The sequence below is a fragment of the Etheostoma spectabile genome, chromosome 11 (genome assembly GCF_008692095.1).
Source record: "Etheostoma spectabile isolate EspeVRDwgs_2016 chromosome 11, UIUC_Espe_1.0, whole genome shotgun sequence".
NCBI lineage: Eukaryota > Metazoa > Chordata > Actinopteri > Perciformes > Percidae > Etheostoma > Etheostoma spectabile.
The window spans coordinates 3,777,620-3,803,679 of record NC_045743.1 but is presented as its reverse complement, the minus strand read 5'-3'; the positions used below and the strand labels follow the sequence as shown (position 1 = coordinate 3,803,679).

At 41.1% G+C, this 26,060-nt stretch overlaps 1 protein-coding gene across 1 annotated transcript in view; it reads left to right on the top strand.

Moving 5' to 3' along the window:
- The window catches only part of mycbp2 (MYC binding protein 2), a 69,349-nt gene that overhangs the window by 18,115 nt on the left and 25,174 nt on the right, over positions 1-26,060 (top strand). Inside the window, 40 exon segments of the mRNA XM_032530411.1 lie at positions 1,056-1,260; positions 1,386-1,550; positions 1,746-1,904; positions 2,028-2,232; positions 2,319-2,464; positions 5,008-5,118; positions 5,472-5,576; positions 8,085-8,204; positions 8,352-8,433; positions 8,750-8,867; positions 9,052-9,410; positions 9,591-9,763; positions 10,098-10,223; positions 10,650-10,777; positions 11,128-11,219; positions 11,312-11,446; positions 11,601-11,684; positions 11,774-11,870; positions 11,994-12,186; positions 12,977-13,251; positions 13,720-13,941; positions 14,146-14,337; positions 15,497-15,703; positions 15,825-15,962; positions 16,117-16,295; positions 16,397-16,539; positions 16,663-16,763; positions 16,857-17,075; positions 17,184-17,406; positions 18,342-18,460; positions 18,641-18,728; positions 18,891-18,940; positions 19,061-19,233; positions 19,477-19,621; positions 19,744-19,950; positions 21,163-21,218; positions 21,312-21,427; positions 21,639-21,736; positions 22,985-23,101; positions 23,830-23,970. Coding sequence (XP_032386302.1) covers positions 1,056-1,260; positions 1,386-1,550; positions 1,746-1,904; positions 2,028-2,232; positions 2,319-2,464; positions 5,008-5,118; positions 5,472-5,576; positions 8,085-8,204; positions 8,352-8,433; positions 8,750-8,867; positions 9,052-9,410; positions 9,591-9,763; positions 10,098-10,223; positions 10,650-10,777; positions 11,128-11,219; positions 11,312-11,446; positions 11,601-11,684; positions 11,774-11,870; positions 11,994-12,186; positions 12,977-13,251; positions 13,720-13,941; positions 14,146-14,337; positions 15,497-15,703; positions 15,825-15,962; positions 16,117-16,295; positions 16,397-16,539; positions 16,663-16,763; positions 16,857-17,075; positions 17,184-17,406; positions 18,342-18,460; positions 18,641-18,728; positions 18,891-18,940; positions 19,061-19,233; positions 19,477-19,621; positions 19,744-19,950; positions 21,163-21,218; positions 21,312-21,427; positions 21,639-21,736; positions 22,985-23,101; positions 23,830-23,970 — 6,012 coding nt within the window.

Here is a 26,060-nt window from a genome sequence, read left to right as displayed (position 1 = left end):
TCCAGGACCCACTGCAAGTAAAGCTTTCTGTGTTTGTGAACTTGTATAAGAGTAGAAACACAAAACATAAAATAACATATGTGAACACATTTTAATGTAGGTAATAATGGTATAGTAACGGCATAGATATTTTGTTTGTGTCTGTGTTCAGACAAATCAACTCAGAATACTACTTGACTCAGTGTTCCATTGCAGGGTCTGTAATCAAGCAAAGTAGGTCCAATCACAGTAGGGAAGCAGTGCCTTATTGAAGAAGATATTCCACATTTTTAAGCAGACGGTCTTTGTAAGATGAGAATGCTAACTATGAAGTTTTTGGGTGTGTGTGGAGGGTGTGGTTGTGTGTGTCTGTACTGTAGGTGTGGTGCACATGCCTCTTTTGTAGATAGCAGCCCAAGGCAGTTGCCTTTTGCACATTTTGTGTTTGTATAGGATCCTAATTCCACAACACATTTTATCTGCAGATTACCCTAACCCAGACTGGCTAGATGGGTAGAAATAGGGCCGCTGACCTGTATCTTGGCTCAAAGTTGACTCATCATTTTGGCTGGACAACATGCTAGATATGTGTTGGAAAGAGTCAAAAGTCCAGTGTTTATAGTCAATAAATTACTGTTTGTTCTGTATGCAATGCTGTTGTGATTATGTAATTTGCAAAATGAATGTCATATGATGTGAGTTATAAGCAAGCAGCAGCCTTGTACATGTAGTATCACAATTTACCCATGCTGTTTGAATTGTTAAAATACTATAGACATGGGCTAAGCCCTGAAAATAACTGCATAATAAAAGCTATGCTATAAAAACACAGATTCATCCATTTCACCAATAACACTGTGATGGTGCAGCAGAGATGTTGGTTGTCACAGTGGGCTTCAGCAAAAGATTTTGGGCTGTCTGCCGGAAAACATTACCCTGGCTAATCTTTAGACATAGCGTAGTCCAACAAAATGGATACACTGTAGATCCTCGACTCCTCATAAATGACCACTAAGAAAACAGTTTCTTATTCCTGATGTCAAGTTTGATTTTATATTCTTATTTTCCCCTCTCAGATTTACTACACAGGAAAGTACCAGAGCCTGGGTATAAAGCAGGGTGGCCCATCGGCAGGGAAATGGGTGGAATTACCCGTTACAAAGTCTCCCAAGATTGTTCAGTTCTCAGTCGGCCATGATGGCTCTCATGCACTGCTAGTGGCCGAAGATGGAAGTGTGTTCTTTACAGGCTCTGCCAGCAAGGGAGAGGATGGCGAGTCCAGTAAGACAGTCTCAAACTATCAGCAAACATTCAACAATTTAATCTATTCTACTTTTTATTAAAAGCATAATCAAAGCCATTTCAGTTGAAGTACTAAAGGTGATGTATGTTGTTTTTCTTTACAGCTAAAAGTCGCAGACAGCCCAAGCCGTACAAGCCCAAGAAGATGATCAAATTAGAGACCAAGACAGCAGTGTATACAGCGTGTAACAATGGCAGCAGCAGCATTGTCACCAAGGATGGAGAGCTCTACATGTTTGGCAAAGATGCAATTTACAGCGACAGCACTTGTGAGTTGACAGGGACAAGGCTATTTCAAATTCTCAACTTGAGGAATTTCTATGAGATTTTTTTTTTCTTCTTGTTATTGTCTACATTACTTTGATAACGACAGGTTAAAGACTAGCTATCTACATCTTTAAATATTTCTCTGTTGGAAACCATGTAATTCATGCTCTTTATTATCATTATTTTCTTGTCCTCAGGCCAGGTGACAGACCTGAAAGGTCAGTCTGTAACTCAGGTTGCCATGGGTAAGGCCCATACGTGTGTTCTGACCAAGAGTGGGGAAGTGTGGACATTTGGGGTGAATAACAAGGGACAGTGTGGCAGAGACACTGGATCCATGAGCCAAGCAGGGAAAGGTGAGCAGATGGACAAACACAGACAAACTAATACACATGACAGCAAACTATATATTGTGTCCTACATTGCCATTGTATTACACTCAAACTGATGGCTTTCTTTTTTGTGTGTGTTTGTTGTAGCGTTTGGTGTAGAGAGCATGGCCACAGCCATGGATGAAGACCTTGAGGACGAGATAGAAGAGAAAGAAGAGAAGAGCATGATGTGCCAGCCAGGCATGCACAAGTGGAAGTTAGACCAGTGCATGGTCTGCACGGTGTGTGGAGACTGCACTGGCTACGGCGCCAGCTGTGTCAGCAGTGGACGGCCAGATAGAGTACCAGGAGGGTAAGAAGACACAATAACTGGAAGGGGGAAGGTGGTCATTATGTTGTTGAAGTTACTTACTTGTTCTTTCTGTGTCTGTCAACTAGTATTTGTGGCTGTGGGTCTGGAGAGTCTGGCTGCTCAGCGTGTGGCTGTTGCAAAGCCTGTGCCAGGGAGCTGGATGGTCAAGAAGCCAGGCAGAGAGGCATCTTTGATGCTGTGAAGGAGATGATTCCACTGGACTTGCTGCTAGGTATGCCAACTAATATCTTAAATAATTTCATGTTCCCCCTGTTTTTCTCATTAATACAATAACTACATTTCACCTGTGTCACCCTTAACATTTACATTTCGTTTAAAGGTGCCCTGCCACACGTGTAGGGCTGCACGATCATGGCCAAAATGATAATCACGATTAATTTGATCAATTTTGAGAACTAGATTAAGTATCACGATGATTTGTTGATTTTAACAAAAACAATCTTTATGGTCACATAAGCATTTATAACTTCTTTTACATCCATATTACGCTACATTCTTCTTGCGTTGAAGTAGTATGTTGTATATACATACAGCTGCAACACATGTAAATGAAAATTATCTGAAATAAATCTCCTAGGATATATATATATATATATATATATATATATATATATATATATATTATGCATCTCTGAGAAAGCTCCTTCACTTGTTTTCAACAATAACTGATTAAAAGAGCTAGGTGGAGAGAGGGAGTGTGACGTATATGCTACTCACAGAGTGACAGCTGACTCATGAATGGGTCCAGCACGAGTCGAATGGCGCGTCAGCGGAGTTACACACGTTGTGTGTATGAAATGTCTGTATTGTCACTGCGCTGCAATTTTATGAACTACAATATTCTGACCTTGGGTCACATCTCTCGCCCAGGTCCAGCTGGCTCTGTCTCACACGCTATTAGCCTACTCTACAAACTGAAGTTAGTTGCATTCAATAACTTCGTCTGTGTTTTTTGCCATGGCCGCCGCAATACCAGAGTTTCTAGCGGAAACGGTACAAATACAGGTTTGCCTCTCATGCTTAACAATGTACAGCTGTGTTGATAACAATTCAAACTGTGGACAAATGTCAGAAGTGTGGACCGTTGCCGCTGTGGATCTCCAGGTTGCTATGGAATCTTGTGTGAGTGAATGGGGGCGGGGCTGCGCGGAGAGTAAGAGGAGCGATCCAAACACAGGCACGGCTTTACAGAAGAAATGGGTCACGTAATGCAAAATTAAACCATATCGATATAAACAACATTGCTTTGTTACTTGTGGAGAGGCAGCGGTTGCAAGGACGTTAGGTGCACTGGTGCGACCTGGGAAAAATATTTCTTGCGCCCTGTGAGCTAACAGACACCAACTAGTACCAACTAGCACTGGTCACTGCTGTTGTCTGAAAAACAACACAGACGGAACAAGATGTTGCGTTTACCAGCAAATTGGTAAACCTTGAGACCGACGTATAACTGACTGCTTTCTGTTGTGGAATTTTCCTCACGTTACTCTATCGTCTGACTGTCTACATCTAGAAACTAAGCTGCGCGGTGCAGGGAACAACTCTGTGTGGCATGTTCAGACAGTGGTTTACGGAGCGGTAGATTGGCTTTGCAAAAAAACCCTGAGCGTTCTATGAACGGAATGACGCATTTGAAATATCGCTTGATCACGCAAATTTGATCGTGGGAAGCCAAAATCGTGATCATAATTAAAATTTGAATAATTGTGCACCCCTACACACGTATTTCATCACTTTGTGGTAATGTCTGAAGTTCTACCAGGAACTCTGTAAGAACAATTGTGGAAAAAATGCCTTGGTAACCTTGTTTCAAGCCATTCTAGTGTGGTATAGAAAGCCTGCAAGAAGACTAATTAATATTCAGTGGGCTAAGTTGCTTGACTCTGATTGGCTAACAGCTAGCCAGTGAGAGCCTGGCTATCAGTATCTCTTACCCAGCGCAAGTGGGCGAGCTCATGAATAGGAATGAGCTTAGGGCATCATGACATCGGACTGTCCAGCTTTTGTCATTGGCCTGATTTCTCCGCTTATTTATTTTCAGTGGCTAAAGCTGACAGAGGAGGTAGCAGTTCATTTTCACTTTCATGACATAACACATACTCATAAGGACCTAACATATTTCAAAAAATCCAAGTAAAAACAGTTTTGTGTGGCAGGGCACCTTTAAATCTACAGATGGTAAATTTAGTAAGAAAACATTTTCTCATATTTGTTGAAACTGTCATTATATCCTGGCAGTAGTACATGAGACATATGATCTGTGTCCTTCGGCGGAGTGGAATCTTGCCATTAAGAGCACTAGGAGGACAAGGACAAAAGTGCTTTTTTATCACAGATTATCTGTTTTAATGTGCTGCTGTCAGGATATAGTGACAATTTTAGCAAATATTATAAAAACTTATTTTTTTATAAAAGTTACCAACTGCAGCTTTTTAGAGTCTTGAGCAGGGTTGTGTCCAGGCTATATCTTCTTCTGAGCTATGCCAGCGTGCTGCTAATGCCCCACACATGGCACACTGTCTGTTGCATTTGCTTGAATGCAGTATTTTGCACACTTGTCGTCGCTCATTCTTTGTTTTATTCTTGTGTTGTGCAGAGTCATTGCTTCTCCATTACGTCGTTCCATCATTCATTGATGTGTGTCTTGTTTTGTTCTGCTCTGCTCCGTCTTCCCTCCTCCTCCTCCTCCTCCTCCTCCTCCTTCTGCTGCATCCTTTCTGGGCCGTCTATACCTGGGGCCTTTTTTGTTTTCAGCTGTGCCTGTCCCTCCCCCTCCAGGAGTGAACATCGAGGAGCACATCCAGATCCGTCAGGAGGAGAAACGGCAAAGGATCAATCGCCGGCACAGGCTGGAGGAAGGCAGAGGTATGAGTCGGGGCTGAACAGAATTGGACTGTTTAGCGGAGGGTTGTGTGTTTTTTTTTGCTTTATGATATACTTTCTATGATAGGCAATTAAACACAGGCACAGGGAGAGTTGGAAGGTGGAAGCAGAGGTTAACAAATAGGGTGAAGCTACAAACAATACTGCCATCCCTTTTTAAGTTTTGAATAACTTCCAGGTGCTGTGTGAGCTTGGGTCTTGTGCTTGGTGACTTTCCCCTTGCTTGTGTCTTTATTATTTTTAGTGTTTCTTTATTGTTGTGGTAAAGTATTATCATGTGTTCTTTCCCGTTTGTGAGCATTATGCATGCATGTGAAAGTTTCTTTCTCCCCCAGGCCCCCTTGTTTTTCCCGGTCACATTTTTATGAACCAGCGTGAGCAGGCCCTAGCCAGAATAAGACCCCTTCAGGCACTAAGGCATAAACGGGACAAGCACAAAGGTACTACGGTCTTCACTAACTCAAGGGGTGCAGGGACACCCTTTTGACTCATCTCCCAATCTGGCTGTCCCGCCCACATCCTCTCTCTCTCTCTCTCTCTCTCTCTGAGGGCAGAGATTTTTATGTCTCCGCCAGATCTCATGGTAACAAACAATGTTGCTTGTTGGCAAGAAGGACTCGCTGTGACTTACAGTAGAGAAATGACTGTGAAGCTTTAAGACCCATATTAGCAGGCTGGTCCATTTTTTAATTTGAATAATTTTATCTAACTCTAAAGGTCTAAAAGTACAAAATGGTCTGTGATTCTAATTCATTTTCTGGTTTAACAGTTCTAACTCTCAGAGTAGGATGCATGCTCTGCCCACTGCTGCTGTTTGACCTAAATAGAAATCAATGTCCTTGCCTAACTGGATTTGCCATCACTCTCAGAGCAGCTGATTTGTCACTTTGTGGGTACAACTGCAGCATTACAAGCAGATGAAACAGCAAGCACTGGGCTGCAAATATGATATAGAGGAAGGAAGCAGGGTTGTTAGTTTAAAAAAACTATTTTTTTATTTAGATTTGAAGCATCACAGTGAAATGGCTTGGAAATCATTCACAAACATCTAAAAATCTATGAACATGGCAAAAGCTTTTCAGGCACTTGACCGTCAGACAAGTGAGTGTACTTGTTCATTGTCTGGCGTTACTTTTCTTGAAGCTATCTATTCAACCAACCAACAACTTATATGTGATTTATTTCAGTAAGACCCACATTTATATACCTACACTACCGGTCAAAAGTTTGGGGTCACTTAGAAATTTCCATTGCACGCCAATCTAGACAGAATACCAGCTGTGATCAGTTGCATTGTTCTTTTTTTTTTTTTTTTTTAAACCAAGGCAGCAGTTTTCAGAATATGATGTGCTTACATAATTGGAAAAGGGTTCTCCATTGTTTTTCTAGTTAGTTTTTAAAAAGGATATCAGATTTGTAAACAGAATGTGCCTTTGTAACATTGGATGAATGGTTGCTGATAATGTAGATATTGCATGAAAGATCAGCCACCCACTCAGATCAGCTAGGTGGAAATTTTTAAGTGACCCCGAACCTTTGACCAGTGGTGTATATCTGTAGTTTCCTTGTGGTGTTTGGATTTGTCCTCTGAATCTTAACCTCCTACGTTTTTTTTCTTTGGAAAACAAAAATCTAAAACAAAATCTGGTTGTGACAAACCATCTTGCCTTTCTATAGTAACCACAAGGAGGACAAAGGACACACAATTACACTATAAACGCTGTACTATTTATAGTATTCAGGTCCAAATGTACTTTTGTTAACAAAAACTTAAAATATTAAACTATCACTCATTGCCTGCACAAATCTACGGCTCATCTGTCAGTAGATTGGGCACGTTGGTAAGTCTACATGTGCCTCCCTTAACTGCTGCTGCGGCTGCTGCTGTTGTTGCTTTCCTTGCCAATAGGTGGTGCAGGTTGGAATGGAACTGAAGGTTGATATTGGCTAGGCTGGATTCTGGGTGCTGAACATTGTGCCCTTGTTAATTTAAAACATTTGTTTAGCGTGTACAATTTGAAGGCCTTTACAATAGAATGTCATTGTTTCATTGTCCCACTGTTATATGTGGAAACAATAATGCCACAGTGTATTCTATTTCAGAGCAGTAGTGGTTTCCTTCTTAATGTCAGTAAAGACATTGAGGCTGTTCTACTCTGCTGAATCACTTTCTTTTTGCAGAACCATTCCTTGTGGTTGATGCACAGTTGTAAGGCTAGGTTACTTGGGGTAGCTCCCCTGAGCATTTTTCTTCATTGTTTTACACTTAGTATAAAGAGGATTGTGTGTTCCAAATCCCCACCCCCCCCATGGACAATACTGGTGTTGTCTATCTATATGTTGTATGTATTGTATTTTTTGTTTTTTAACCTACATTTACAGTTATCACCATGAGCTAAACTTTCAATCCTACCTTTTAAATGTTTGGGGCATTGAGCCAGTCAATAATTATTTTACATTTATTACAGTGAAGGAGTGTTGAAACTTAAAGCTGTTATCCGATAACTGGCCTCCGATACAGGAGAAACCGCAATGAGCTGGGATTGACTGTCATTGTATTTACCGTAATGCACAGGTCTCTATCTCACTTTTCCCCCTCACACACAACAACTATGACCTCTTACGCATGGCTCAGGGTTAACCAGATCCCCTCTTTCTCATTGAGCAAAGACAAAAGTTAAAAAAATCTAATTATGTGCTAAACAAACAATCTGTAATGGGACTGGTTGCCAAAAGCCTTTCTGTTATAGAGGTGTTGTTATCTCCTTTCTATTTCGGCATGCTTCTTCCTTTTCTCCCTGTTTTCTTTTGAAACCTTTTTCCCCCTCTAGCTCAGTTTTTGAGGACTATGCAGAGACATCCACCTCTGTGGTCTGAAGTTGCTTCTGAACCTCACTCTCTCCCCGTTCTCTGCTCAAATATGCTGACTTGGAGTGTTTGCCTTATAGATGGTAGCAGTGAGCGTGGAGAAAAGGATGCCAGCAAAATCACCACCTACCCCCCAGGGGCAGTAAGATTTGACTGTGAGCTGCGAGCTGTGCAGGTCAGCTGCGGTTTTCACCACTCAGGTAGGTTCATTTCCCTCATGGCTTCTTCTGGTCAGGCACCAGGTTAGAAAATATTATTTTCAGACAATCATTTTTAAAACCTCAACTAGACTGTCTGACCTTGAATTAAAGAAAGTGGGTAAATGACATGTCATGGTGGCTTTGCAGTTGTGCTGATGGAGAATGGAGATGTCTACACATTTGGTTACGGCCAACATGGGCAGCTTGGACATGGCGATGTAAACTCCAGGTATTGCTTCTGTTGCTTTACATGTTTTTAATTTAATGTGATAAATGTTCAAGTAAAAATAAATTATTCATAATATATACAAATAGTTAATGTAACAATAAAAGACTTTTATGTCTTTTATATTTATTTAGACATTAAGTAATGGTAGATTACATTAAATACTACATTGTCCTTATTTCTACTGACTAGGAAGCTTAGGAAAGCTAAGTGGTTATCACAGGCATGTATTTGTTAAATTAGCCCAATCGTTCTAATAAATAAACAAACTGCACGCATGTGGACACACAACCTAAAATTAGATGTTTCTACGTGGCAGGGGTTCTCCAACCCTGGTGCAGGCCCTCCCAGGTCCCAGTGTACAGGTCACAGCAGGCAGTAACCATACAGCTGTTCTCCTCATGGATGGGCAGGTCTTTACATTTGGCAGTTTCTCGGTGAGAAAAACATCATCCCTGATACAATGTGTAATCAACTGCTTTTTAGAGGTTGCAATTTATATATTTTTTTACCCGTACAGTAATGATGGCAGTATTTTAAATGTTCATTGCTTTACACCGGTTTTCAAATAGTTAACCATAAACCGCTCTAGAAAGTAAATATATATGCATTGTTTTTCAGAAGGGACAGCTTGGCCGGCCCATCCTGGACATGCCCTACTGGAATGCCAAGCCATCTCCCATGCCCAACATTGGTGCTAAGTATGGACGAAAGGCTACCTGGATTGGTGCCAGTGGAGACCAGACATTCCTTCGGATCGATGAGGCTCTTATCAACTCTCATGTCTTAGCTACTTCAGAGATTTTTGCCAGTAAACACATTATTGGCCTTGTGCCCTCCTCTGCGTCTGAGCCGCCTCCATTTAAATGCTTGCTAATCAACAAAATGGATGGAAGCTGCAGGACCTTCAATGACTCTGAGCAGGAGGACCTGCAGGGATTTGGCCTGTGTCTGGACCCTGTGTATGATGTCATATGGAGGTCAGTCCAAAACAGTGCAAAAAAAATGAAAACATTTTGGTTTAATTTTGGTTAACCTGTATGTAGCATATTGTGTTATTTCCAACTTTTTATTCCAAGTTGAAACACCCTAAAGATAAGATTAATAAGTCTTTTTCAATGTGTTATGTCACCTCTTTGTGGCACTCTGTGGGCTTTTAGGTTCCTGCCAGCCGCAAAAGAGATGTTGTGCTACAATGCAGTAATAGCTGATGCCCGGATGCCCTCTGCCACAGATCTACAGGCTCGCTGTAGCATCCTTAGCCCAGAGCTTGCGTTGCCCTCAGGGTCACATGCTACCACTACTCGCTCTCACGGAGCTCTACACATTCTTGGTAATCCTCTGCACTAGCCAATCAGCAAAGTGTCATTGGTCATAAGAATCTTTTATGACTGTCTTGGTCTCCTATGAATATGTACATGAATGCTACGACACAAATGATAATAGAAAATTCGGAACTCTATGGTTCTTTAAGCCAATGTTACCAGTGTCTAAACCCCACTCCTTTTTGATCAGGCTGTGTTCTCGTTCATTTCTGTGGAAAATTGATTTAAGAGACATATTTTCTAATTGTGGCCAAACATATAAGTGTTTGCTGGCATGTTTAGGTTTTCCTTATTTTTATCATAATCCGTGCTAAGAGGAGGTATACTGGGTTGTCCACTTAGGTTGCCTGGATACACTGGCAGCCATGCAAGAGCTGAAGATGGGTGTTGCCAGCGCAGAGGAAGAGACCCAGGCAGTGATGAAGGTCTACTCCAAGGAGGACTACAGTGTTGTAAACCGCTTTGAGAGTAAGTGGGCTCATTATCTATGGGATTTGTAGTGTAGCAAAATACAATACTTAACTCAAAACGTAATCAAGTACAGTTTAAATGACGGGCTTTAAAAACTACATGAAAAATACAAAATACACAACAAAACTACTCAATACAGTAACGTGATTAAATATATTTTGTTACTTTTCACCTCTGTAAATACGTCAGTGCAAAACAAAGGACTTTAAAATTCTAGGCTCATGAATAAAAACACTTAATAAATTAACCAAGATTACGTTAAATAAACTAAGATTATGATAAAATAAGATCAAATTAGTGGTCTAAAATGTGGCAGTTCACCTTTCCATCATCCACCTTAGTAAACAACCAAAGTTGTTTTAAAGTGGATAAACAACATGTGTACCCTGCATAGCCTTATTGATTTCATGTGTGATGTTGTAGGTCACGGTGGTGGCTGGGGCTACTCAGCCCACTCTGTGGAGGCCATCCGCTTCTGTGCTGATGCAGACATCCTGCTTGGTGGGCTGGGCCTTTTCGGGGGACGAGGGGAGTACACTGCCAAGATCAAGGTGAGCCGTTGTGTGACAAAGACATTTTATTTTTTGCCATTTAGTCAATGTTCATTTTAGGCATTTATTTTCATCATGGCTGTAATTTGACAATTCACTTGCTTTGTGCCAGTACTGACATTTTATCCATAGTGTGTAACTGCTGCAAATTGTCTATAGAGCTATCTCAAATGTACTAAATTAAAGTTACACTGTTAGTAAGTTTTCTGCTGTAAATTGTACAAAACATTTTGAAACAATCAATTACAGAGGTTGTACCACTGGAAGAATAAACTCAATGGATTATGTAGAATCCTGACCTTAAATGAAAGGCGTTTACATTATATTAAACCAGTCCTGTTGTTGTGCAGCTTTTTGAGCTGGGACCTGACGGGGGTGACCATGAGACAGACGGGGATCTGCTGGCTGAGACTGATGTGCTGGCCTATGACTGTGCTGCCAGGTAAAGTTAATTGGATTCTTTATGTTTCGGTTGCAACTTCTTGTAAAGAAAAAGGTTATGAAATTAATCTTGGTCTCTTGTTTAATCTTTAGGGAGAAATATGCCATGATGTTTGATGAGCCGGTGCTGCTGCAGCTGGGCTGGTGGTATGTGGCGTGGGCCCGAGTGTCTGGACCCAGCAGTGACTGTGGATCCCATGGACAGGCCACCATTACTACTGATGATGGGTAAAAGGGATTTCACAATATGAATAGTACTTCTGCATTTATAAATGAATATTTCTCTATGCATTTTCCATATGTTTCATTTGGTTATATAATGTTTGAATGTGGCTATTGGTCACAGCCCTTTTTAATTTGTAGATTTTGTTTTTCTCTGAAGTGTGGTCTTTCAGTTCAAAAGCTCTAAGAAGTCAAACAACGGTACAGATGTTAATGCGGGTCAAATACCTCAGCTGCTTTACAGGCAAGTAAAATTCCTTTCATTTTGTTAACAGTGATTCAAGCTTGTGTACAGTAAATGGTTTTAATTTCTTCTTTATATTTCAACATCAGGCTTCCTTCAAATGACGGCAATGCTTCTAAAGGGAAACAGCAGACCAGTGAACCAGTTCATATCCTTAAGCGCTCATTCGCTCGTACCGTCTCAGTGGTGAGAACTGTCTCTATGTTTTAGATAGTGTTTTGGCTCCTCTATATTTCTAACTGCTTAAATGTCTTGACAGGTCATTTGTTACAGCACCGTGTGGGACCGTCTAACTCTTTCTTTGTGTAGGAGTGTTTTGAGTCTCTGCTGAGTGTGCTTCACTGGAGCTGGACCACCTTGGTTTTGGGTGTGGAGGAGTTGCGAGGGCTGAAGGGCTTCCAGTACACTGCCACCCTGCTGGACCTTGAGAGACTGCGCTTCGTTGGCACGTGCTGCCTCCGCTTGCTCAGGGTCTACATCTGTGAGATCTTCCCCATTGCTGGTAGGAGCATAGGGAACCTAACAGCTCTTTATCCTCAATAATAGAATGTCTCACTCTTTGCAAACAAGAAAACCACAGTGCCGCTGCTTTTAAGCTATTAGTCACAATGCTTTTTCCTACTCAGTTATAAATACCTTTCTAAATGAAATGCAATTGACAATATTCATTATTATTAATTTTAGAATAAAATACTCAGTTTGCCAATACTTCTATGTCTGTGGTCTATAATATATTAAAATCTTTACAGGCTAGAAAAAGGGGTAACTGAAAATACACTTACTCAGGAAACTAAACTCCTTTTCTGTCCGGCCAGTCATTCGCTGTCGTTTTTATTACTCTTTTATCAAAAACCTTATGACTTTTTCTCTTATCAGCTGGTTTCACACACTCACAGTGAAAGACAGAAACAGCCTGTGAGAGCCAGAGTGAATTTTTGCTGTAGCCATTGAGACAGTGTCATATTTTACCTGCTTTTAAAACTAATGGCCACTGTAATTCTTTAATCCCTTCGGCAATTCGACGTTTAAATGCAAAAAATCTAGTTTTTTTATTTTTATTTATCTACTCTCTAGGGTGTAGGCCTATATGTAGGCTTGTGGGCTGCTATGTATGTGTGTGTTGTCTGTAGCTACTGTTAAGTAATTGCCCCTTGTGGGATTAATATGGCTGTTGAATTGAATTGAGATTGTGTTTATTTTTCAAAAAATACGTTTCAAGTGAACTATATTTAGAGTGTAGCTTTTGATCTCTCACAATGTTTCCTTGTTTCTGTCTGATGTTTGATTTCTAGCCAGCACAAAAGCGGTGGTGGAGGAGTCGAGCAAGCTGGCAGAGTGCGTGGGAAAGACACGTAGCCTGCTGAAGAAGATCCTATCAGAAGGCATGGACAACTGCCTGACCAAGCTGGACAACGACCCCCAGGGCTACTTGTCTCAACCTTTGACCCTGCTGGAAGCTGTGCTGCAGGAGTGCCACAACACCTTCACTGCCTGCTTCCACTCTTTCTACCCAACCCCAGCTCTGCAGTGGGCCTGCCTCTGTGACCTGCTTAACTGCCTAGACCAGGTCAATAATGTAAATGGGACAGAAATCAGTTACAGTATTATTCTTATTAGCAATTAATCTATTGAATCTATGGTGACATCTTCAAATTGCTTGTTTTGTCCGACTATCAGTCCTAAACACAAATATATTCAATTCCAGTAACAGAAAACAAAGAAAAGCTGCAAATTTGAGAACCTGAAACCACCATGTGTTTGGCATTTTTTTCCTGAACAATGATTTTCAAAATAGTTATCGCCCAATTATTTAAGCTAGACAGATAGTCAAGAGTGTTTTTTAATAATTCAGCAGGTGTACTTTTACATCTTTAGATATTGTGGTGATACTCTTTCCAAAAAACTCACCAGCATATTAAAACCATAACTCCCTTACAATATTGTCCTACGTTTTTAAATGGACATTATAGAAACATTTAAAAAGATGATAACATCAGAGATTCATTCTTGTGTACCTTGTGTTTTTTTTTTTTAGGACATTGCTGAGGCCAACTTTCGCACATCCAGCAGCCGTCTACTGGCGGCTGTAATGTCAGCTCTGTGCAACACCTCAGTCAAGTTGACATCCATCCTCCCCATTGCATATGACGGGGAAGTGCTGTTGCGTTCACTGGTCAAACAGGTCAGCACCGAGAATGACTCTGCCCTTGCTCACCGCTTCCCCCTTCTGGTGGCCCATATGGAGAAACTAAGCCATGTAAGTTTTTGCACGTCATATATACAGTACATCAGGTATTCTCACATCAAAATGGTAGACATGGCTGCTCATGGGTGTGGTCAGTGACCCGGAAAATGTTTGGTAGATGGAGAACACAGTGGTATTTGATCATTACCACATCCTATTCTCATCGAAATACCTCACTCTTTATCAAAACAGTAATATCATATTTTCCCCCATTAGACTGAGGAGAACCTGATGGGCATGACCAGTTTCCGGGAAGTACTAGAGAAGATGCTGGTGATTGTGGTGCTGCCGGTCAGAAAGAGTTTGAGGAAGGAGGTGGAGTTGTTCTCTCCACACCTGGTCTCCAACACCTGTGGTCTGCTGGCCTCCATCGTCTCTGAGCTTACTGCCTCTGCCCTTGGCTCTGAGGTAACTTAACTCAGACCAAAGCTCACATGCACCCTCACAAATGCACACATCAAGCATTTATGTAGGGCCACAGGGCTTGGCAAACATATACCGAAGTCTAATTTCTTTAGAGATAAGCTTTTTTGTTCACATTGTAATCAAAGGACCTCTCTCTCATTTGTTTTTGTTTTTTTAAACAGCTGGGGTCACCCTCCGCTCCTAATTCTATTTAACTCAAAATTGTCACAGTCCAGCTTTATAAGTTATAGATGAGATCTGTCATCATCTGAATTTCCTCATTCGTTTTCTCTCCTCCGTCCTTGTGCCATATCTTTTTACCTAGATGTCTATTGTAATTGGACTAACTTTTTATAGTGACAGCTTTTTGTTGGAACAAGGTGATGTTTTTATTGTTGCCAAGAAACAGTAATTGGATTTTCTTCGTTTTTACAGTAGGCAGTATGAAGTCATTAAGTGGCTGGGACAGATGCCTGCCGCCCTCCCTCTCTCACACTCTTCATTCAATTATCATGACACTCATACCCTCGTACTGCATTCATGATTTTTTGCGCTCTTGTTGCCATAGTAACCGTCACTCGATGGTAGCCCCAGCACCACTGTTCTTCTCCCCATGTTGTCAGGGAAACAACTTTTCCTCCCCTAAGCACCTACCACCTAGATTGGGTCCCTCTGCAGTTATGTCTGGCTCTCTGTTGTCAGCAGGCTGATATAAATAGTAATTGTTTGTACTGGATTACTTAACACGTGCACCAAACATGAGATGTTTAGATTTCAGACATTTCTTTATTCTTTTATTTAAGAAAATGTATCTTTTAAAAAACCATCCATTTTCTCTCTCTCTGTTTTAGTTTAATTAAAAGACATTGTTACCTTACATTTAGATGGCATCCATTACTTGTAGAGCCGTATTTGTGATGTTACACTGTATAGATACACAGTACCAGGTGGTATACTTGCTTATACTGCTTTTGAGTACTGCTTTTTGTCTTTATGCAGAGGACATAGAACATGCTTTTATTCAGGATTTCATTGTTTGCCCATGTTTGCAGTGAACCTTAGGCATTCCTTGCCAAATGTGTTAATCAGCCCTGTGTGGTGAGGTAAGTGGTTTCATTTAATTGTGTTTGGCCACATTTATCATTGTGTCCTTGCTTATTAGGTTGATGGACTAAACTCGCTCCACTCCGTGAAAGCATCCCCTAACCGTTTCACCAAAACAAGCCAGGGCCGGAGTTGGAACACGGGCAATGGCTCTCCGGATGCGATCTGTATGACAGTGGACAAGCCAGGCGTCGTGCTGGTGGGTGTCTGCGTCTACGGAGGAGGGGGCATCCATGAGTATGAACTAGAGGTGCTGGCTGATGATGTAAGTGATTTAAAAATCATTTCCCACTTATATTTTACTGTATTGTGTGCATTTTCTGGTGTTGCTTGACTAGTTTTCAACCTTAGTGTCTTTTTACAACTTTTGTTTGCTTACCTTTTAGGCGCAGACGGAGCACCCTGGGGACTCGGCACATTCTCACAGGTGGACGTCCCTGGAGCTGGTAAAGGGCACCTACGGCACTGATGATTCTCCCAGTGATATTGCAGAGATTCGCTTGGACAAGGCTGTGCCACTCAAGGTACCTTGTTTTTGAGAAAGTAATTCATATAATTTGCTGTTGAGATTCAAATGTTAAGATGTGACATGTTGTAACTCTTTTCTAACTTTATACATGGTGTGCTGGTTTTGGTTCAAATGCATTTAGTCTCACTTACGAATTTTGTCTGTTGCAGGAGGGGGTAAAGTATGCAGTCCGATTGCGGAACTACGGCAGCCGGACAGCTAATGGGGATGGAGGTATGACCACAGTGCAGTGCTCTGATGGTATGTCCTTCACCTTCAGCACCTGCAGCTTGAGTAGCAATGGGACCAACCAGACGAGAGGACAGATCCCACAGATTCTCTACTATAGGTAAACACAAAGCCAGCATTTTGTAATATCTTATTTATGAAGTATTTGTTGTTGATTTTTTTCTGATTTCTTTTTTTTCTTCTTTTTTTTCATGGCCAAAGGAGTGAGTATGATGGGGATCTCCAGTCTCAGCTGCTGAGCAAAGCCAATGAGGAGGACAAAAACTGTAGCAGAGCTCTATCTGTGGTCAGTGCTGTGGTCAGAGCTGCAAAGGACCTCCTTCACAGAGCTTTTGCTGTCGATGGTAAGCACAATAAACGTGTGCCTGTATAACAGAAGTATTGCTGTAGAGCCATTTGTATTGAATTTGGGATCATATATGTTCAGCCTCTCTTCAGTTTAATCCCTTTCGTTGTATTATCTCCAGTGGATGATATTCCTGAGCTACTAAGTTCCTCCAGCCTGTTCTCCATGCTCCTGCCCCTTATCCTGGCTTACATCGGCCCTGTGGCTGCGTCTGTACCTAAGGTAAGAGGTCAAACCAGGATGGCTTACTTTTTATCTTGATTTTAAATTGTCTCTCTCTGATGTGGCATTGTGGTGAAATGCCTCTTCTTCCAGGCTGCTGTTGAGGTCTTTGGACTTGTGCAGGAGCTGTTACCTGCTGTCTCTGCCCTCAACCAAAAGTATGCCCCACCCACCTTCAATCCCAACCAGTCAACAGACAGCACTACTGGCAACCAGCCTGAGCAGGGCCTGTCAGCTTGTACCACCTCAAACCACTACTCAGTAATTGAGAGTGACCATCCTTACAAACAAGCTGGCGTCACACAATACAGGGTAAGGTATCCTTTGGCATGCTTACTGTTTAGCAAGTACATCTGAAAAGGTAAGAGACACACATATCATTAAGTCTTGACTAATGTTCTCTGTCTCACCTTGCCTCAGGTATCGTTCCCAGACTGTGTCCGCTGGACCACCATCGAATTTGATCAACAGTGTGGCACTGCCCAGCCAGAAGATGTCCTACGCCTGCTAATCCCCAGCCGTACCCTCCACCTGTCCAGTCTGGGGGGCAAACCTTTGATCCATGACACCATCAACACCTGGACCGAGCTCAAGAAGTTCTCAGGCTCCACAGGCTGGCCAACCACGGTCCTAGTGCTGCCAGGTAAGAGAGGCAAACAAGCACTTTGACTGTGTGACAAAGTTGATACAGTTGTCAAGTAGAATTATAAAAATTTACCACATAAAACAATGAATACATTCTTCATTTTAAAATCAAGACATTAACCTTTACCACTTAATGCCATTTGTCAACTTCTGCTTCCCAGTATTAATGCTTTTTAACTTCATCATTGGTTATTAAGTGATTAGCTAAATAGTTTGCGCTTCTCTGACATTAATATTCATCAGCACTAAGATTGCACGCAACACTACTTTTGTAAGTGTTTGTCAGACTTGAACTTGAAAGCGGTCATCCCAAACATTAATTAAAAAGATTAGGAAAAGCCTGTATTTCAGTGAATTTGTCCACAACAACTACAATGAGGATAAATTGTTTCTCTTTTTTATTTTTTACATTCTGGACAGGATCATAATATGCTAAGCTAGCATGTACTGCCCAACCAACTTTGTTGCCTTGAAGTCAGCCTTTAAATCAGCAGCAGAGGCTGGGAAAATGTGCTACATACCTTAATGGGGAAACTCAGGGTAGAACATTGTAAAAGTTAAATTTACTGTGGTGACCAAAAAGGAAAGAGAGGAAAAATCTATACCTAGCAAGTAAAACAGACAAACACATATTCTTTTTGAAGGCAATGCATCCATTTGTAAACTGTGACAGCACTACCAATATTCATGAAGAAATGTGTCATATGATGTAGTAATGATTAAGCGGTTGACACCATTCCAAATAGTTATTCTTGTAACCCAGATCTAGTTTTTTTATCTTAATTGTTCTCATATGTGCTTTACACCACTTAATTATGCTTCACTGAGCCACCTGCCACACTAGGCAGCCATTTGTTTCCCAGTGATTACCTACATCATTTTGCCCACATGTCTCTCTTTCCATCTTCTATTTTCTGCCCTTTCTACTTACAGGAAATGAAGTTCTCTTCTCACTGGAAACAGCCTCGGACTATGTTAAAGACGAGAAAGCTTGTTTTTATGGCTTTAAGTGTGTGGCTGTGGGATATGAATTCAACCCTGGTCCTGATGAGGTACAGACACTTTTGTATATTCCTCTGTCGTATATTTGTGTAGCGGGCTGGTCTTCCATCTTTCTGTATAATCAGCGTTTGTATCTGAGAACTGTTTGATCTCATTACGTGATGTGCATTGGTATAGAAAATTGCAAATGTTGCAAAACCTTCCTGACTATAGCGTTTTGGACATTTCAGGGTATCATCCAGCTAGAGAAAGAGTTAGCCTTCCTGGGCAGTGTGTGTGCTGCAGCGCTGATGAAGAAAGACCTGGCCCTTCCCATAGGTATGGAAAACAGTGGAGGGATGAGGGAATTTGATGGGCTGTTGTTTTTCTATTAATCTATGATACAAGTTGTGTGTATGTAACTGCTGGGAGCAAATTATAATTGTATAACATCTTGAGTAAATCATTCATGTGTTATTCTATTTTTTTTTTTTACTTGAGGCAATGAATTGGAGGAGGATCTTGAGATTCTTGAGGAAGCCTCTCTTCAGGTCTGTCATCTTTTAAACTCCGAGATATTCTTTCAAACATAATATGGTCTTGTGAAAAGGTTCTTATATTTCTTCATCACTCTACCTTCCTTGATTCTTATTTCCTTTGACATCACCCAGGTGTGTAAGGCCCACTCAGGGATCCTGGGTAAGGGCCTGGCCTTGTCTCACTCACCCACCATCCTGGAGGCCCTGGAGGGAAATCTGCCCCTGCACCTCCAGACCAATGAGCACTCTTTCCTTGAGGACTTCATCACTTGTGTACAGACCTCAAGTGGAGGACGTCTGGCCAGGTAAATGTTGTGGAGCCTGCACAGCTTTGTCTGTCTCTTGTCAATTGTAGTTACCTGACGAGAACAAAATATGCCCTTTGCGTTTCCCGTATTGAAATATGTGTTGGTTGCACATTTTACTATTGCTTTCACTCTACAATTTACGTTTTGATTGATGACTCCCTCATTACAAATTAGTAATGTACTTAATTACAAACTAGTAATGTTCTACCCTCTCTCCATTTGTTCTTTTCGTCCATCCAGGTGGCTGCAGCCAGACTCTTATGCAGACCCCCAGAAGACATCTCTAATTCTGAACAAAGATGACATACGTTGTGGATGGCCAACTACTGTGGTCGTACAGACCAAAGACCAGTATGGGGATGTGGTGCACGTTCCTCACATGAAGGTCAGGATGGTTACTTTGGCTTTTCTTCTTTCAAGAGTTAATATTATATAGAATTGAAATAGAATAATTTTGCCTGCAATGGCAAATTTCTGACTTGTGTTTCTTATCTCTTAAATTTCCAGGTGGAGGTTAAGGCTGTACCTGTTTCCCAAAAGAAGTCGATGCACCCTGAGAATGTGAAGAGGCTGCAGCGATTACCTGGAAGCTCCTCGCCTTCATCTTCTGGCCCCGACCTAACCTTTGGAGGTTTGCCAATGCCCAAGCTGGAGGCCACGTACGAGCCCATGATCGTGAAAGAGGCTCGATACATTGCTATTACCATGATGAAGGTCAGCCTCATGGAACTGGCTCATAACTCACTCACAACCTCACTTGTTTACACGCTGCATGTGCTCCCCAAGGGGGAGCTATTTGGCCTTTATTATATCTGAGGCCTCTACTACGACTCAAAATCAACATGCCCTGGATTTGTGTCAGTTAGGCTTCACCTAACCTAACAACCGCGGCCCCGCATAAGCTGCGTCACGATGACTAGTACAATCAACCCAGGGTTTCCCAATCCAGCGACGCGCCTGTTCACATAAAAGAGGCGGTGTTTGCACAGCACGACCAATCACAAACATCTACTAGAGCCGCATATTTTACATAAGAAGAGCAAGCTATAACTCTACATAAATATGAAGAACACAGACACGGTTTTATAGGCAAAACGCAATACAGTCGCTGCTTACTAAAACAGGAAGGAAAGCCGGCAAACAAATAGTTGACGCTGTTAATGCGGAAATTACAACTCTAATCAATATCCCTGACACAGGGAATGTTAACGGGGTTGTCGGTCTCTAAATGTTTTAACTTTTCTGAGTGCACCTCTCAAAGAACGGTGGCGCCGTTATCACTCAAGTATTGATTGGTCGGTAGGCGGTGCTTTTACGCCAGATGATCTCTAATCTCTAACATAACCTGCTCCCGAGCAGGTTAGGTGTTCAACATAAATTACCACGGCGATTTAACCCGGCACCAAGTGATCCACCATTGTGATACACAAAACCCTGGGTTGAACCTGAAGTTACCTTGTTAACGCCAAATCTTGCTTCGTAGTACAGTCCTATGTTGTGTACATGCATACAGAGCAATGGCAGCTGCAATATTAACGTGAGCCGCTTGCATTTTTCATAGCTACTGTTTTTCATGTTTGCATTTTTTCATTGAACACTTCTAAGGTCAAATAAGATAATAAATATAAAAAGTATTTTAATTGGAAAAGATAAAAAAAGGAGGGTAAATTGACTAAATAAAATAAAGACAAATATAAAAATTGTGCAACAACAGTAATTGAGAAAGAAATGTTTCAAAACTAATACTGAAATCTGGCAGAATTATTTATGTAAAAAGTAATTCATAGGGTTCCTAAAAACTGAGATAAATACTATAGGCCTGTTCATTATTTTTTTGATTTAGGGAACATCATAATGGTTACATATTCTGTAAAAATATATGTGTTGTGTGTTTACCTTCATACTTGTTCTCTTTCTCTTTTGTAGGCATATGAAAACTACTCATTTGAAGAGCTGCGGTTTGCTTCCCCCACTCCAAAGAGGTAAGTGAGGTTAATGCAGAAACAAAACACATTTTCCAGTAAGATACAATCCTCTTAAGAAATTATCTTGATGATTGATCATTTCCCACACAGACCCAGTGAGAACATGCTGATTCGTGCCAACACTGACGGAACCTACAGCGCCAACTGGACTCCAGGAGCAGTTGGCCTATATACAATCCACGTCACCATTGATGGCATTGAAATAGGTATGTCAGTGTAAAAGCAGCTAGTCTGTACTCTGAGGTATTTCCCACACAGTGAATAGAAGGTAACCACTGATGACCATCACCAATCCCCACCAAGAGACCTAATGCAGCTGCTATGCATATGGTTTAATTCATATATTTTTGAAAACATTAAAGCCTTTTCAGTAAATTACCTTCTTTTTTATGTTGAGCTGTACATCTTTTCTTTTAGATGCTGGATTGGAGGTAGAAGTCAAAGATGCTCCCAAAGGCATGATACCACCTGGCACTCAGATGGTCAAACCAAAGGCGGAACCGCAGCCTAGCAAGGTGAGCTTTTTCTTTTGATTAACCAACCAGGGGGCATGAACATGCACATGAACACACATGCCACATGCATGTACGCATGCAATCACCCATCAAATACACCAGAGACCAGAAGCAATTTGTCCTGTCTTGTATACTTGTCAACACCATTTTGTAACTTTAACTTAACTCTTACCCTAAAAGCAGCATTAAGCAATAATTTGATATAAGCACTGAAACAAGGAACTCCCTTCAATGTCAAAGGGTTATTAGTACTGCCCAATCACACTGAGAATCAATATCTTTTTTTCGCACATCTGTGCAGCTATTAACTTTTGTTTTACCTCGTTGTTTTGGTTTGGTGGTCAAAAACAAATTCTGCTCCATAAAAAAAGCAATGGACACAAAAACTGATTGTAAGCTATCGGTTCAGTGCATGGTGATGGGGATCCAAAAAACACAAGTAAACAAATTCAAACTTTTAGTGAGGAAACAGGCAGATTGATTTTACCAAGACTAGTCAGACTAAACTAGGGCTACCAGACTTGGACCACCTTTGCTTTCATCTGGTGATAATAGTGAGGTGGGATGTTGCTTTACTTTGTTGAATGTGCTTTGTTGAATAAGCAACTAACAATATCATATCATGAAGTCATATACCGCAATAAGGCAGATCCCTGTGAGTTTGTTGTTGAGTCTTTTTGTCACTGTGTGGCAAAAAGTCTCTCAACGTAGACTTTATTATGGTTATTTGCAGTACTGAGGTTACAGTGTCCCTGCTAACACTGTACACTATCTCAGCCGTGTCATCAATTCAAGCTGCAGTGGTTGATTATTTCTCATATTTTAAAAAGTAGTCAAAAGAGTGATTAGAAATGACTTCAAACGCAGATGATGCAGCAAACTGACATTAGGCATGTTGGGCTCATCATCATTTTGTGAAAGTTGTGTTATTTTGCAATCCACAATGGGGAAACAAGCAAAATAACATGTGATCCGAGGTTTTCAAAGTACCAGTATGAATGGGTGGATAAAACAAAGTTTATCCAACTGGTGCTGCTGAAAATTGAGCTCCTAAACTTTGCCTATCTTTGGCCGTTTGTATATGTATATTTGGAAACCAGCTCTGTGTGGGTTAAAAGATGCAATCTCCCACTGTCAATTTGTTCCGCTTTCTATTCTTTCTCCTCTTGCTGCACTTGTCTTTCTTTTTGTCTTTTTATTCTTTGCTCCTGGCATTCACAATCTCCATCTCCCCTCTGCTTCTCTCAGGTCCGCAAATTTGTGTCCAAGGACAGCGCAGGCCTGCGTGTGCGTAGTCACCCCTCCCTGCAGAGTGAACAGATAGGCATAGTGCATGTCAATGGCACCATCACTTTCATTGACGAGGTAATTGACTCTAGACCAGGCAAAATATAAGTTATGTCATAGAACTTTACTAGCTGGAGCACTATCCACTTTTATTCTATTTCTATTTCCTTTCTTTCTTCTAAATCAGTAAGGATAGAATCATAAGGATTGTAATCCTATTTTTTGTCTAGATTTCTAGTTTTAAGTACTTTTGAGTCCTGCTTGGTGGCTTTTATGTATTTTGTTTTTTCTTACCTCTGTAAATGACAACTACTTTCTTTCAAAGCTTGTTAATTTGTTGCTCTATACTTTAATTTGCTTCACACTCTTGCAAGGCACTCTGAGGCTTCATGAAAGGCTTGAGCGCCTGCACCATAAACCCAAAGGATGTAATGCATTTAAATCCAAAATTACAATTGTAGCACACAAAGCATTTACTTAATGATTGTACTGTAATGCAACACATTCATTATATTTGCCAGTCCTGCACGATATCTGCACGCCCATCCTTTGGGTATAGCACTAGTGACATTTCCTATATGTCTTACATACACCCTGCTGTAACCTCAATACAATGCTGTCCTCTAATTTGACTTGAGAATTTCTTGCAACCGCAGAAGTGTGTGTGTGTGTGTGTGGGGGGGGGGGTGTGGGTGGGTGGGTGTGTGTGTGGGTGGGTATGGATGTGTGGGTGGGTGTGGGTGGCCCATCCTGTTTCCATAGTAACAGGACGGCATGGCTCTGCTCTGTTGCTTGTTTTCCCGTAGATCCACAATGATGATGGTGTTTGGCTCAGGCTCAATGATGAAACAGTAAAGAAGTATGTTCCCAGCATGAATGGGTACACTGAAGCCTGGTGCCTCTCTTTTAACCAGCACCTGGGTAGGAGCCTTCTGGTCCCAGCCGACGTAAGTAGAAGAAGGCCCGCTGAGCAGTCTGTCCCAGTATAATAATGACAAAGACTCCATTGCTGTTCATTTGGGGAAAAGCTCAGTGATCGTCATTATTGTTTGGCTATAATGTTTTCTCAAGGATTCTAGTGTTTGGCACCCTCTCCCCAAATGTACTTGAAGCATGGTAAATTGATAACTTCATCAGAGTATAACTTTTGCGGTGTTCTTATGCATGAAATATCTATTTGAGCATAACTTGAGTATGAAACTTTCACTAACACACAAAGACACAGCAGCTGGGAGCGTGCATGCATTAACTCATGTTTAAAGGCAAAATGTTCACCATGTAATGACCATGGCGTGTTTAGTTGGACACAGCACTTTTAAATGCTCACATGCTTAGGTAGTATATATGTTTGGTTCATTGAAGTGAACCCCAATGCAGGAATTGAAAAGGAAAAAGATAGTAAAGGAACGATTTCATCTTGTGGTGAAGTTGGTTAGTCTGCACTGTTCAGTCTTCTTTTCCTCATTGTATCTCACTCACAATTCATGAACACTCTCACACCACAGCATGTGATACTAAGGGTTTCTCTCACATTTTGCTTCATGCCACAAAAACCGCTATAATATGTAACAGAATTAACAAAAGGAATATGACTCGGTATAATTTAAGACATGAATATTGCAGTAACAGGAAAAGTATCTGTAAGATTAACATCCATGTGGTTTTCTGTCATGAAGCAATCACTGGTCCACAAAAAAGTTTTAATGAGAAATGGTACCTCTACTGCTCTACAATTCCACCTTTGCATTGGGATGCTTTAGGTGCTAGAATGCTTCCGTGTACGGTTTCTGTCTGAACAGCATGACACACTACCAATATCATTCAAGTGGGGAATTTTTTTGGAAGTTTCTTCTTCTTCATTTGGTTATGGATTTGGAAATAGTGACCCCCTGGTGTTTGGAGTGAACTTTCAATTATTTTTTTGCCCCTGCAACTGGTTTTGTATTTTTAATTGTAAAAGTGTTTACACATTTAACAGGCAGTTCCTCTTGGCCCCTATAATCAGTGCTTCATGATTTCCCTAACTGGCCTAACAGATTCTGTTGTCTCTTCTTCACCTTCTCAAATAACCTCTGATGCTGAACTCCAGAGGAGCCTAGCCGAAAAATTATTTATTTCTTCCAAAAAAATACATGAGCGCCTTCCCCCAACCTGTTTTCTCTCCTTTCATGGGTCATCTACTGTTTCTTGACTGTCTCACGATGTGTTGCCTCAGAATGTCTTTAATGCTAGCCAAGGAGTCAGAGATATCGGCTTTTTGTCGTGGACTCCCTTAACTATATTCCCGCCACAGGTGAGTTGTATGAAGGAGGGATTCATAGCTTGACTGCCCCATAGCTTATCATCTATCTGTCACTCTACTTGTCCTCTTGAACCCCTTGTGACTTTGTAGTTTTCCTACAGTGTCGTAATCAGGTATAAGAGGTCAAACCACAGTTGCATGGTTGTCTGTTTTGTTAATTTTTGACAATAAAGTGACGAAACAATATGTCAGTGGCTACAGTCCAATAGGCTCTGCAATTATTATTGTTCAAGCTTGTATGTTGCATGGGGTTGAAGATACTAATGTCCAGTCTGTTGCATGAGGTCTTGTTTGAAAGGCATAGTCCTTTACCCTTGTGTGCTCCAGCATGCCACCCTTTAGACTATACAAAAATAAGTGAACATTCTACTTATTGTCTGTTGGACATTTAACTGTATCAATACAATGCTGAATGGCGTGTTGAATTCTTATGTTGCATCTACTGCGAGTATTTGGATCTTCAATTATATTGAAAAAATGTATCTACAGAAATGTATTTTTGAAACATGGGGGAACAAATGCAGCTTTGGAATATCACTTCTGCTGTTGAGGATGGAAGTCTATGTAGGTTTGTACTTCCATGTCATGTTATTTCTAGTAATTGTAAAACAAGAGTATCTCTTCTGAGCATGATGCAACCCCTCAAAGTACTGTAGTTTTGACATTTTTAAATAGTTTGACATTTGAGAAATATGCTTAATTGCTTTCTGCAGAGAGTTGGATGAGAAGATAGAG